This window comes from Trachymyrmex septentrionalis, unplaced genomic scaffold, assembly GCF_001594115.1.
Source record: "Trachymyrmex septentrionalis isolate Tsep2-gDNA-1 unplaced genomic scaffold, Tsep1.0 scaffold25, whole genome shotgun sequence".
In the NCBI taxonomy this organism is placed as follows: Eukaryota; Metazoa; Arthropoda; class Insecta; order Hymenoptera; family Formicidae; genus Trachymyrmex; species Trachymyrmex septentrionalis.
In genome coordinates, this window is record NW_017305408.1 from 1862847 (window position 1) to 1876935 (window position 14089).

The window sequence follows — 14089 nt, forward strand, 5'->3', positions numbered from 1 at the left end:
TCTCTATCTCTGTCTCTATCTCTTTCTCTCAATATTGTTTGTTGCTGGATGTTAATGTATGTGTATTGTATACGTGTGCGCGATGTGTGCCTGTGTGTGGTCTTTGCTTGCTTAATCCGCGCGCGATCTCTACACTTGCCTGTTCGATTGCCTATCCGCTTTAAACGAGATTTCAAGGATCGAAAGAATGATCAGCGACCGTTTTTCAAGTTCAATACGATCTGGAAAATTTTATAAAAATTTTTAACATTTCACAAAGATCATAAATATTTAAGGAAAATTAGATACCTGCCGATTTTTACAATTTTAATATTTTTTTACGTTTAATTAAGATGTAGAGCAGTACAAGTGACATTATGTTATTGCAACACCAAAATGTTAAAGTAATGGAAATCTTTATTTGTAATGTGAAAAGATACATAAATAAATAATATTTATGTATTCTTTTCTCTGATAAAAAATTTTTTCATACGTTTTGTCAAAAATTATTTGTATAGAAAGGAATATAAATAACAAAAATTTTGAATATATTCCATTATAGTCGCTGGTTTATCTTTTAATTGATGAAATTTTGTTGCCTGCTCGCTTTGGCTGTCTGTCTGTCTGTCTATGTGTATATGTGTGTGTATGTATGTGTGAGTGTGCGTGTGTGTATGTGTGTGTGCGTGTATTTGCCTTTTTCCTCTTTGCAAGCCTCTATCCATTTTCCCTCTTCAGTGCATCGTGCTGTCGCTCTTTTTTAGAAGCAGTCATCACAGCTCAGTATAATCAATACTCAGTGCAATACATTAATTCACGCTACCATACAAAACAAACACATCTTTCATCGATGTATGAGTTGTCCCAAAAAAATTTTACAAACAAACCGATGATATGAACAAACCGATTTTTCGTTGTGATTAAAATTTTATTTGAGCATTTAATAATTTATATTGAAAAATTTTAGAAAACTATTATTGGAAAATTATTATTGCTTAGGTGTGAAAGTTATTAAAAATTTATCTGAATAATTATTATAAAGCTTACGTAAGTTTTTGTGCAATTTTTTACGAATGCACGTCTCTAGCAATTTACATGTAGAGAAAAGTTTCTTCGATTTATATAAAGAAATTTTTCTTTGCTACACGGTTAAAGAAAAAATTTCTTCGATTTGAACATAATTTCTTTAAATCAAATAAGTTTTTTAATTTGATTTAAAAAAATAATATTTAAATCAAAGAAATTTTTTCTGGGTTTACAAATTCTATTTTGTGTATGAAGTAAAATGTTGAGGAAAGAAGTAATTAAAATCTTGCTTGCTTATCGTTTATATTTTGCTTTTCCAATAATGTTAATTAGTTTTATCATATACAATTTTTGCTAAAGAAAAACCAAATGCGATGAGTAAAATATCACAATTAATGTAAACTTTTTTTGAGACAACCTGATCTTTGAAAGATATTCAAGCAATACTTGTTTAATCTTTTGTACCCGAATGTGTTGTAGCGACTTATTTGTATTATTAATTAGTAAAAATAATAATATTTAGTATATTGTGGAATGTGTGTGACACTTACATTTTTTTAAATAATAATGTATATAACACATCGAGTACAAGGAATTAAATGCACTTAATGAACGAAGGACCTTTTTTATTAATTTTTTTATTTCTCCATTTGTGTTATTTCTGTTTTATTATTTAAAATTTATCTAGATTAATCTGGAGTTTACTGATCACGATATTTTATTTATATGCTCGTCACTTCAATATCGTCAATTTCTCACTCTTCACGTTTCCTCCCTTATTTCTTATGCACTTCCACCATTACCCGCTGATATTTTTTTTAAATATTAATATGCACGCTTGTGCCTCAAGTCGAATGAGGAAAGGAGCAAAACATGAACAAATATCAACGTGTGAAAAATAAAAAATTGTCAGAAAATCAATATCTTACATTATTCTCAACATCGCAATATCGCCTTTATATAACATGGCGTTTAATCTTTAAATGCGATTTGTTCAAGTCCTATTTAATTGATATCTTTTATTTGATCGCATTCAATATTTTATTCGACGTGTTAACGATCGAATGAAATTAAAATCTGATATCCGTGTTCAGTATTAAATACGATATTCAAATATGAGTAATTATATAATATAAACGAAGTATTATTATAAGTATAAAAGAGGAAATTGTTAAACATATATAAAAATATATAGTCGCTTATTCTTTTCTCCTCCTCGAGTCATCGATCGTTTCATTCACTCGCTCATTCACTCATTCGCTGCCCCTTCATTCACCCTCCCGCTCCTTCTACTCCAATTACGTGTGCGTGTGTGTTTTACATTGCACTTATTCAAGTACTCGCACCCCTTTTTGAGTCTTGAAGTGTCTCGCGTCGGGATATCTTACCGAAATTTGTCTCGACTTTTGTATTAAATTGTGTGTGCCTTATATATTATTACAACCCTTACAATCCTTATCTCTAATTAGTACTGATACTGTACCTAATTAGTATTGATATAAATTTGAGTATAGTATCAATATAAAATATTACTTATCATTTTTGCGAAAACTAATTTGAATCTTAAATTATTTTTAATATATATTTCAAGTATAATTTTTAGGTATTAAGCTTCCAAAAAAAATTGGTATACGTTATAATGTTCTTATTTGTATTTACTAAAACTTTTACGAGATGCTCTTTTTTTAGATTTTATTTTTTGTGTGTTTTTTTTTTCATTCAATCTTGAAATTTCTTCTTTTTTTAAATTAACATATTAATTTAATTATCAAATTAAATATTATAAATTAAGCTGAATGTTATAAAATATTATTTTATTTCTTAGACTTCAAGTTATTCGATTATGGTGTATATGCATAAAGAGATCACGTTTTTTTTTTCTTTTATTAATTTCAAACCGTTGTTGCCGCGCGCATACATTCTTGACTCAAAGAGGCCCCGCGGGGCTTGTGATTTGCCTTGCGCATTGGAAAGTGTACTCCATACCCTGCGTTGTACCTCTACCTACACTTTACTATATATCGTTCTTTCACTGGGTGTCCAAGAAATTCCCACCTATCACCCAGGAAAAAAAAAAAAGAAACACTGCAGACGTGGATCTCTTCGATTGCGCTCGATCTTTCTTTCGCTCTCGAAACGCGAGAAGAGCGCAGGGACGATCGGTGACGATCAAGGGATCGAACCTGTTCAGCCGAAACTCGTAGAATGTCACAAAAGGCAAAGTCTCCCTCCCCCCCCCCCAATAAAAAGTCAAACAGAAAAAAAAAGAAACAAAGACCGAAAGAAAAAAAAAACACGCGCGCTTTGTCAGAAGGAAGATATCCCGCCATGTGAAAAAAAAAACAAAAATTAATAAAACGCACAACAACGGCGACGACAATTACAGCAACAGGAACAACATCTACAACAACTACAACATGAACAACAACAACAGCAACATCAACAATAACAACATCGCCATTGACCGATACAACATCAAGAACAACAACAACAACAACAACAACATCAACAAATAGACAACAAGCAACAACATGCCAACACGTTCGTACCGTCACACCGCGTACGACGGTACCTCGGTCGGGCCCATACTTTTCTCTTCCAATCGCTCTTGCCCGCCCTGCTGTGCCCACCTGTCTCTGCGTCGCGGGCAGGTATCGCGTGCAAACACATGCGATATATATATATATATATTTATATATATATCGACCAGTACGCCATGGCGAACCCGACGGCGCGCTGCGACATTCTTCGTGATAGAAAAAAGAAACAAGGAACAAAACAAAATTTCAGAAAAGAGACCTCTGAAAAAGAAAACGAAAAAAAAGAAAGAAACGAGAGAGGACCCGAAATACTTCTCACTCTGTCCCACTCTCTACGCGTGCCACCACCTCAACATGTCCGCCACCACAATGTCCACCTCTTATCTTGCTTGCCCAGTACCCATCACCGACTTGTCCGTTACATATACCTCTATATATATATATATATACCTAACTACTATACTAATATACTACTAATATTACTATATACTATAAACTTACTTGAAGGAAAGATGTGAAGAAAGAGTAAAGAGAGATATCGATTCTTTCTCTCTTTCTTTCTATCTCTCCCACTTTCTCTGTTTCTTTCTTTCTCTCTATCTCTATCTCTCGCTCTCTAACACTGGTGGTGGTTGTCTGTGTTGTGCTGCCTCTGTCTGTCGTAGAGCAAGGAGGCTGGCATCCGCACTCTGGTCGCACTCGACGACCAGGGAGGTGAGTGAATTCCGCTTGTTAGAAATTAAGTAATGGCCGTAAACGAGGGTAGGAGATGAAGAAACGAGGAAACCACTCGTTGTGCCGTATAATCACGCACGTCTTACAATTTAACACACCGTCTATCAGCCACAAGCGTTAGCCCCGCGAGTGTCCTCCTCACACGCATATGACACGCAAACGTATAACATATGACACAAATGTATAATATCACTCGGAGTGTCGAGCGGGAAAATTATGGGGAAGATACGTAGCGAGCCTTTTACGTTAACGAGCCTGAACTTTTTTGTGTCTTCTTTCTTGCACGCGAGATGTGCAAGGAGTATTTCAATTTCGTTGTGAGTGAAAGTAATCAAAAGTCTAGTTTTATTCCCGCCGTAAGATGTCTTTCCTTTGGATTTGTTCTATCTCTAGGCTGCTTTAAATAAAATGAACACTTAAAAGTAAATTTATTTTATTTGATTTTTTGCAAGGGTTGAAAATAGATCCTTCCGTTTTGAAAATTACTTTTGCGATTTCCCTAATTTTCCCCGTATATATTTACGTTGAAGCTAAACAGTAATAGTTAACGGTATTCGGGCACCCCCCCCCGTAGATTTCAACCTATTTATGCTTGCTACTTGCGAGAGAAATTCAGAAACGCGCTAAATTTTTCGAATACACCCACGTAATTATTTCTCTCCGATAATTAGACACACGCACGACGGTATAACGATTGAACACTTGAACTCTTCCGGTCGTACACACGACGAAGGCTCTTAATACAAAGAAAGATCCTGGCGCACCAGAAAAGCTGAAGAGATATTTATATATTTCATATTCGCGGATATTAAATTTTCTTACGAGAGCGAAACAATTTCTTTGTAAAACGACCGAAAGGGTTAATTTAATGAATCTCGAGTCAATGCGTCGAAATGCTCGCGGGTTGTAACTGTTAACAAGACGGAAATTATTCTATTAACATACTCAGTCCTGCCGGGGCCCGAGGTATTACGGATATTGGGGACTGCTATCCTCGAACAATCATCCGCGTTAATTACGATCGATGTGCATGCGCCGGATATTAGCACGTCCCGCTTCAGCAAACGTTTGTACGGGTAATTCGGCAGCGCCGGATCTCGCAGACGCAGACGGTACGTGGAGTTCTCGCGAGAGGTACAATTTGTACTATAAACATTGGCGTAAAACGTCAACGTAAAAATTTGAAAAGAACCTCCGAAGGTCTTTTTTTTTTAGCGAGAATGGGGTTCAATTCTGAACTCTGCTCTCCGAAAATATATCGATAAATTTACGCTCGGTTTATCTACCATAAATGCGCCTGAAATTACTTCGTTTCGACGCGGTTTAACGATTTAACGTTTCTAACGTGAACGGATCAACCCCGTTGGTTCCGCTTTAGCTTTGCTCTCCCTTAATCGCCTCTTATACGTTTCTAAGAAAGCTTAGACGGGAACGATCGTCCTTACGCCACAGTAGGATATCAACAATGAATGAGGATCATTTCGCGACCGATTAGCAATCTCGATTAGAGAGATCGACAGCCAACTGCCACTGCACAATCGCAAGTTGTATACCATTACTGTCGAATCTACTACGATTACTATACTGATTACAACACCATATCGCCATTACTGACACTACTGATACTGCTAATATTACTAACGTTACTACTTGTACCATTACACTACGCCTAGACTGCGTCTTGGGTCGTTGAGGAAAATTTTCATTAACTCGTCAATCCCATATATAGATTTACTAAATATTCGATTTTTTATTATCTCTTATTGGAATGGAAAGAATCTCTTTTTTTGACTCTGTTAAATTTTAGCACATGAAATTTCTTTTTTTCCTGACGACCTGACGAATGCAGCTCATGCGACTGTAACGCGAATTCAATTCAGGCCCATTTTTTATTCTGTGCGTGCCACTACATGTTCTCACCACCGACATTATTAAGAAGTCTAACGTTATATATATATAGGAGAAATTCTCACGACATTACATTGTCGGTCACAACATATACATGACGCGAAAATGTGCCTCCAGCAATGAATCAGTCATCGCTGCTGCTGCTGCTGCTGCTATCGCTGCTGCTATTTTGCCAGCGTTGACGCGAAACGCGGCTCGTACACGATCCAACAATCTGCGCGGATTATTGTCGCAAACAGGCATCATAATTGCATAATTGCATACTATTAACTTTGCAGCTCAATACAGATATATTTTTATTGACGTATATCGATATTTTGACAGCCTTTATCTCTCACGTATACATCTCTATCTTAATACCGCTCTGTAGACCATCCCTCTGATCTGATGTTGATCTTCTACCTCAATTAGGTATCTTACCCTGTAATTTGTCCACAATTTGTCTTTCTTATCGCGCAGACTGTTGGACCGCTTGTAGGAACCGCTTAACGAGATCCGATTGCTCTCGTGTATAATGAACAGCTGTTGTTTGGATGGTGTATTCTATCGTGATCGTTTCCGTTTTTTTTTTTGGCTTTTTTTTTTCTATGTAAACCGATTTCACACTCACACATTCACCCTTCCCACTTCGCTCCCTTTCTTTCTCACTCTTTCTGTAGAAGATCTCAAATACTTTCTGCCATCCACATGACACGCTAAATGCGTTCGCGTGCAGCGAAATACAATAACGACATCTGAAAATGATTTTATCGTGCACTTCGAATTTTCCTCCTCGCGGCCCTTCATATCCTTTCTCAGATGTGGTGAAATTTTAAAGCGTGCCAAGCACACTCTTTCTCACCTATCGAACGCTGTTATCGCGTCTGCTTCCGTATACGGGACGTATCGGAATAATTGGGACAGTCCCACGAATTAGGCATCGCGACAACTTTCGATACTCACAAGTGCATTATCGTATTTTATTCTAGATAATTCAGCACTCTCTAAATCCTTTGGAGTGGAACATCACTTTAGAGAGTGAAAATTGAGCCACTCTTGAAAGGCAGTAGCTCAATTTTTAATCTTCAGAGAGTGACGATTCCTTCTAAAAGGTTTAGATAGTACTACTGATAGTAAGTAATAATCTACGTTATAATAACTTATTATAGTGTAACAAGGCAAATTATATCGAGATAATATTATTACGTGAAACCATAATAATCATTATCGTCATAATTCTCGACCGGCAATAGCCGTCAATTAAACGATCGATTTACCACAAAGTGATTCGCCATAAAGCGATTATGGGCGAATATTTTGAAATCAATTGATTTCAGCATCACTTTCGCCATCTGCTTCGTTAATCATTGAAAGTGTCGCGATGTCGCACTCGTGTCGCAATTACCCCGATCGATCCACACTTCACAAGATACACGCTGTAATTCTCTGGACTGTGTACTTATCTCTTTACTGTATTTTGTATACTGTAGCCATTCGCGAAGCTTACAGCTGTGTCGCTTTCAGTCTACGTGTAAAATATACATATATATATATTTTTTTTTTTTGTTCAATATATATGTAACTACATACATATATATTTCTCTTTATGTATGTACATATTAACATGTATCTGTCTATCTAGTGTACATATCAAGAAAGTATATAACCCGTAATTCTCGTAAACGCTTGTGACAGTAGATATCTGTCTGTCTGTCGTAACTTATTTTATTCCACTCCTCTCTTTTGTAACCTAATATCTTCTCTCACTCACCCCTCTTTCTGTCTGTCTGCCTTCCGTTTCTCTGTATCTCTCCTTGTTTATTTTTCCTCTTTTTCTTGTTGCAATCTGTGCATCAAACGTGCAACTTATACTTACTTTCTGTCGGCCGTCGTCTTACCAAAGTAGATACTGTCCCCGCTTTGACTTCGAGTCGCTGGCCGAAATGTAATGTGCGCGGTGTATATACGTTATCAGGAAGGACTATATATGTGTTATTATTATATATAGATATAACGCGTTTGTGTGTGAGAATCGAGAATTGGTCGTCCAATTGAGATCGGAACGAAGTAGATTAACAAGAAAGCGAAACGTCGCCAAGAAACTCCGCTCGGCGCGATCGCGCCAATCACGCTAATCACCGATTAGCACGGCGAGAGTAATTAAGTGACCATCGCCATCGTCGTCGTCGTCGTCGTCGTCGTCGTCGTCGTTGTCGTGGTTGCTATCGTTATCATCTTTTCATTATTATCTGGCCGGTTTAATGCGTTAATATTCGCCTAAATACGCGTTGACTCTCAAGAGTCTCAAGAGACGCACCGGCGACAGTCGCTTGAACGCTTATAATTGACATGACGACCTTAAAAAGATCACGAGGAGGCATGAAAATTATTAGATTAACCCCGAAAAATCTTGAAGTTTCCTCCAACAGTCAATCACTTTCTCACGTTTAAGCTTGCCTTGCAATTCCCCTCGAAAGATCATCCTGGGGGATTACCTCGGGGAAATAAGCAAAGAGCAATCTCTGATTTAATCTAATAATTTTCACACCTATTTCTTATCCACGAAGAAAACTTCCTCCCCCTTCCCTCCAGAAGCGGGGACTATAGTTCACCGATAATCAATATCTCTCTCTTTATCATGCGTCGCCGACGCATCTCGCCCATTTATGCTCCATTAGATCGTCTCGTCAGTCATTACTCTTAATATCGTCGACGTCGTGTCTATCACCGTTGTTATCTCTTTATTCTTGCTGCAACTTCTATCGTAAGCGCTAAATGCAGAAACCGGTTGCAGTCGCGGCTGATCGATCGCGATTGCGATGCGAGGGAAATTCGATTAGAATTGATTATTGAGGAATTGGGGGATGGTTTCATGCCAGGTAATCTCAGTTCTTAAATTGAGCCCTTTTTTGGGAACTCAGCTGATTTGAATAATTGCCGTCAGTGAATCCGCGTTGTTTAGGAAATTTTATTATTAACCTTCAACTGTAACTGAAAAATACTCGTAAATTTTTAATACGTCCTGTTTGAAGTACAGAATGCAAGTGAACCTCCACCTTACGGCGATTGATAGAGGAAGTCAAAAGTTCAAAGTTATTTTACTCGCAGCTTAAAATCTCATAGTAATCAATCATACAGATTGTACAATTGTCCAGAAATGTTGGTTTGGGTCCACGTGGCTTATTCTTGTAGTGGAGGGTTAATACATAAAAATAAGTAATTTAACTAAAATGTGACTGAATGACTGCAATTGGCCTATGAGGAGGTGGGTGAGGTGATTATGGTTACATCGTTGCGATTAGGATCATGTACGTATGATATCTCAGAGACATTGACACGACGAGCTGCCTCTGGATCGCTATCTCGGTTATCTCATCGTTCTTATTAACCTTCTTACTATTTTTAACACATTATTATTATTTATTATTATTATTATTATTACTTATTATTACTTATTTGTTTGACTTTAATGAACATATTATTATCTGTTCGTTACGCGCGGCACGTTCTATCGAGGAGAGCGCGATTTTTCCTTTTCTTTCTTTTTTCTTTTTTTTTTTTTTATATCGATAAACGCAACTTGCGACACAATTGCAACGAACGATTGGTCACGTGTAGTAGCTTTATTATTTTACGAACGATAACGTTTCTGCTACCGCGCAGAAATCGTCGTTTTCAGTCCGACGGGACGTGCCCCTGCGATTTTGTTGCTTTCTTGTCTGTGACTTTGTTCTGCAGTTAATTCTCGCACGCATCCACTGAGAAAAACGATTCTTTCGTTTCCGTTAATGTGTGGCACCTTCGAACCTGTCGTAGACCGAGGAGATCGGAGCGAACACTCTGACGATGTTAGACCACCAAGGCGGTAAGCAGTCTCCCAGTAAACATCAATAAGTCACTGTCTTTCTCTCTCTCTTTGTCTCTCTATCTCTCTATTCTGCGAAGAACGAGCGAGCGATGCGATAGTTCGACGACGTATAAAACGTCGATATGAAAAAAAAAAAAAAAAAGGAGGATTAACGTGTAACAAGAAAAGAGAGGGAAAAAAGCTGGCGCGAAGTAAAGAACGCCCTTCATTAGCCGTCAGTTTGCGTTCCCCTTTGGGCTTCTAATGCGTGATCCTGATTTACCGGAATCCTGATAAAGTCGTGCGAAATAAAGAATCGACTGTGAACGGTCGACCAGAAGATTCAGGAATATTTTAGGTTTTTTTCTTTCGTAAATAGAACGGAATATTAACGATATCTGCGATTGAGAAACATCTCATTTTTGCTTTCATTAACCCTTAAACACCACATTACATGGAACAACACACTTGGATATGGCAGGCCCAACCCAATTGCTTGTAACTTTCATAAAAATGAAACACTGTAAATAATTTGTTTCACTCGAAACGCCAGACATTGGAGGAATATAATAATACCAAGCAAATGCATGTATCTTTATTGATGAAAAATTATAAGCAATGGAAAAAGTAGTGGAAAAAAGTCAGATAAAGTCCCAGTAAACGATCCGGACATTTACATAAAACTTTGCACATTTGTTTATATTATTATTAATCTCAAGTGCTTTTCTAAACATAATATTACAATTTAATTGTGATCTTCGAATACAATTAGAATTGTAATATTGTAACTGTACGTGTCCCTGGGTCACTGGGAACGTGGAAAGGTGTTTAAGGGTCGATTAGTGGTTGATATTTGCTTTGTTTTATTTAATAACATCTTGTGGAATATGTATACAATTGTCTACAGTTGTGAGACTCGAATCAACACGATCAGTACCTGAGTCGTGTACGGCGAATTAACCGTGCAGTCGATTCTCTCCTTCGCTGAGAGTGACAATGACCCATTCGCTGTATCATCCGGGTAGAGGTAACAAGTGAGACTGCCACGATGACGGCCAGCGGAACTGGGGATAGGTGAAAGATCGAACGACCGTGCCGTCATCGATGTCGAACCACCTAAGCGACGTTGTCGCTTTTAGGCCTCCCACCTAGGTTTATCTAGGGCACCCGAACGGAACTCCATTCGTTACCTCGATCTTGTCCCCCGATCCCTGACACCGTATCTCCAGTACCATATCTTTCAGCGGCATGATACTCTATCGATGTCTACTGTGCGGAGGACAACTCGCGTCGAGTGGAACCCGCTATCCTTTTACCTTTTTCTATACTTCTGCCTCTCTTTCTCTCTATCTTTCTCGCCTTCGCCACCTTCCTCTCTAGCTTTGCTCTGCTCTGGTGTCCGTTTACTTCTACGAGGTGCGTCATCAGTCGAGACGGAATCGTTCGCACTCAGAAATTTGATATTCTCCGCCTGTAATATATCGAAGAGCATATCAGAAGATCGTTGGAAAAGCTTATTCCTTCGAATGCAACATTCGAAATTTATTTTGAAATACATAGAAATAAGCAATTTCACGTTCTTTATTGGAAGCTACACGAAATGTGCTCGCTCGATCGGAATATCGTCAATTTAGAGTAATTTTCTGTACATACCTTGATACATATGTAATTTTTTACGTACGTCATAAAGTTTACGAGCAACTCATTTATTCGTGTATCATTAGGAATTTGAATGTTCATTGCATATGTATGTGTAAATATGCAGATGTGAGTGCGAAAGATTATCAGCATCGAATTCATGAGATCATAAACTCTCGTTACGGGAAACCGCGTAGGTTTCATCCTACATTTTTAACACCTTTCATTTCTCACTCCTGAGTGTTTAAAATATATCGCTCTCTTTCATGCGCGTTCTGTTCATCGAGTTTTTCGTTCATCCTCTGAAATTCGCGAGAAAAATTTTCTACCAATTACCAGGATCTCCCATCGAATAACTCATCCAGAAGTATGAAGATCTCGTACGTCGCCACCCATTTATCCCCCTTTTAGATCTTAACTTTTAATTGCTATTAATTATACTTAGTAGAAAATAATATCCTCGTCATTTCATCCAACCTTTCTGAAATTAATTAGGAAAAAAAGTAATGCGCAGGGTGGACTCTCCTACGCGTTCCTTTATCGTTCCGGTCTCCTCTTTCATTATCATCGTTGAACCCTCATTTTGCCAGCATTCGTCGACAATCGTCACGTCGTCATCCATCCTCGCGTCCATCCAACCTCCTGATATGCATAATAAATTGATTAACTGAGGCCGAAATTCGTCGTCCGCGCCCTCTCGCCCGCCGACATTTCTCATCTCTATCTCTTTCTCCGTCATTTTCTTTCTGTCTCACGTCTCTCCCTCACGTTTCTCCCCGCGTCTGGCACAGGCGAACATGGCGGGGGGAATGTTTTTTTTCTTCTTTATTTGGGGGTGGCGTTGAGGATCGCCGCGTGGAGCGAGGCGAGGGAGCGTCCCGACGGCGATTAACTTTACCTCAATGTTTAACACGCCGCCTGATTGCCTGTCGGTTGCCTGTTTAGAGCCACGAGGTCGGGATGAAATCTCTCGTAATGCTGGACGAACAAGGCGGTAAGCCACTTCACTCTAGCCTCTAACACAAACAACTAGTTTTGCGCGAGAGGAAAGAGAAAATACGAAAGATACTCAGGCGTGGGCGGTCTTTGCGACCGTCACGTCGATCCCGAGACACTGGAAGCGACAACCGGCAATAAATATCGACAATATCAACATTTTACAGCGTGCATATATGTACCGACGCACCGTGGATAAGAATAGTACTCGCGATTTCGTCGCAAATTATTTCCCGATCTCTTTCGTCTTTCACTGAAAGACAACAAAAAAATACTAAATTTTAGTAAATATTTGTTTGAATAGTTCTGAGTAAATATTTACTAAGCATAAATGTATGTTTAATTAATACAAAAACTATTATTTTGATTTAACTCTATATTTTTTCATAGAGTAAATATTCATTTACTGTAAGTATCTACTTGGTACCATTCTAAGAAATATGTAGTAAGATTTAGTAATTATTTTGTCAGTGTTGTTTACTAAAATACTTGAAAAACGTAAATGATAATATAATCGATTGGTCCCCTCGGTTTTTATATATTTATTCTTAAAACGCCTTACTTCTATTTTTAATTACGGGCGTTTTTAATTGCGGCGCAGAATAGAGAATATCTTCTTATCCGCCGTGCGATTAAAATACGCGGCGATATCTCGCGAGCGTGGCAATTGCGAGTTCGTATCGGTATCGCTAATAGACGGAAGTATCTAAAGATATACCAAAGTAGCGCAAAGATCCTCCATTTTGGACTTACTAACCATATCATGTACCAACTCATACAGCACAGAATTTGTAATAACATCACTGCAAAATCTCTGCAATATTGCTATAACATGCAATGTTACTTTTGTGCTGTAGAAGAATAACAGACAATTAGATCGAAAATGGCAGTCGAAAATGGCCAGAAAAGTTGTCATATTTCGGCTAGATAATTAAAGAAATTGTGATAATGAAAGGTAATAAAATAACTGAATAAATGACTTAAATTTGACGATTGAAATAATTTATTGATTAATGTTGTCACACATTCAGAATCTATGTTTAGCTATACATATATTAATATTTGTAATAATATCGCTGCAAAATCTCTGCAATTATTGCTGTAACAATGTTACTGCAACTTTTGTGCTATATATAATAATACTAAGCGCTTATTGTATCGTAACAATAAGCGCTTAGTATTATTCACTTACAGCACAAAGTTGTACAAAAGTTGCTGCGATGTTACTGTAACTTTTGTGCAACTTTGTGCCGTAGGGGAACAATACTAAGCATTTATTGGCCTACAGACAATTGGATCGAAAATATGACAGTCGAAATAGCGAATGGAAAAGTTGTCACATTTCGGCTTAGATAAAAAGTATTGCGCTACTTTGGTGTATCTAATGCCTAATTCAGACTCTCTCTCTCTCTCTCTCTCTCTCTCTCTCTCTCTCTCTCTC

General features: G+C 37.8%; 1 protein-coding gene across 4 annotated transcripts in view; it reads left to right on the forward strand.

The window, feature by feature from the left end:
* The window catches only part of LOC108748945 (synaptosomal-associated protein 25), a 50637-nt gene that overhangs the window by 20536 nt on the left and 16012 nt on the right, over positions 1–14089 (forward strand). For 3 of the 4 annotated variants that reach the window (XM_018487384.1, XM_018487383.1, XM_018487385.1), the window contains exon 4: positions 9984–10032. In XM_018487384.1, coding sequence (XP_018342886.1) covers positions 9984–10032 — 49 coding nt within the window. Of the gene's footprint in view, positions 1–4210; positions 4260–9983; positions 10033–14089 lie in introns of all 4 variants that reach the window. The other variant, XM_018487386.1, reaches the window with a different exon arrangement.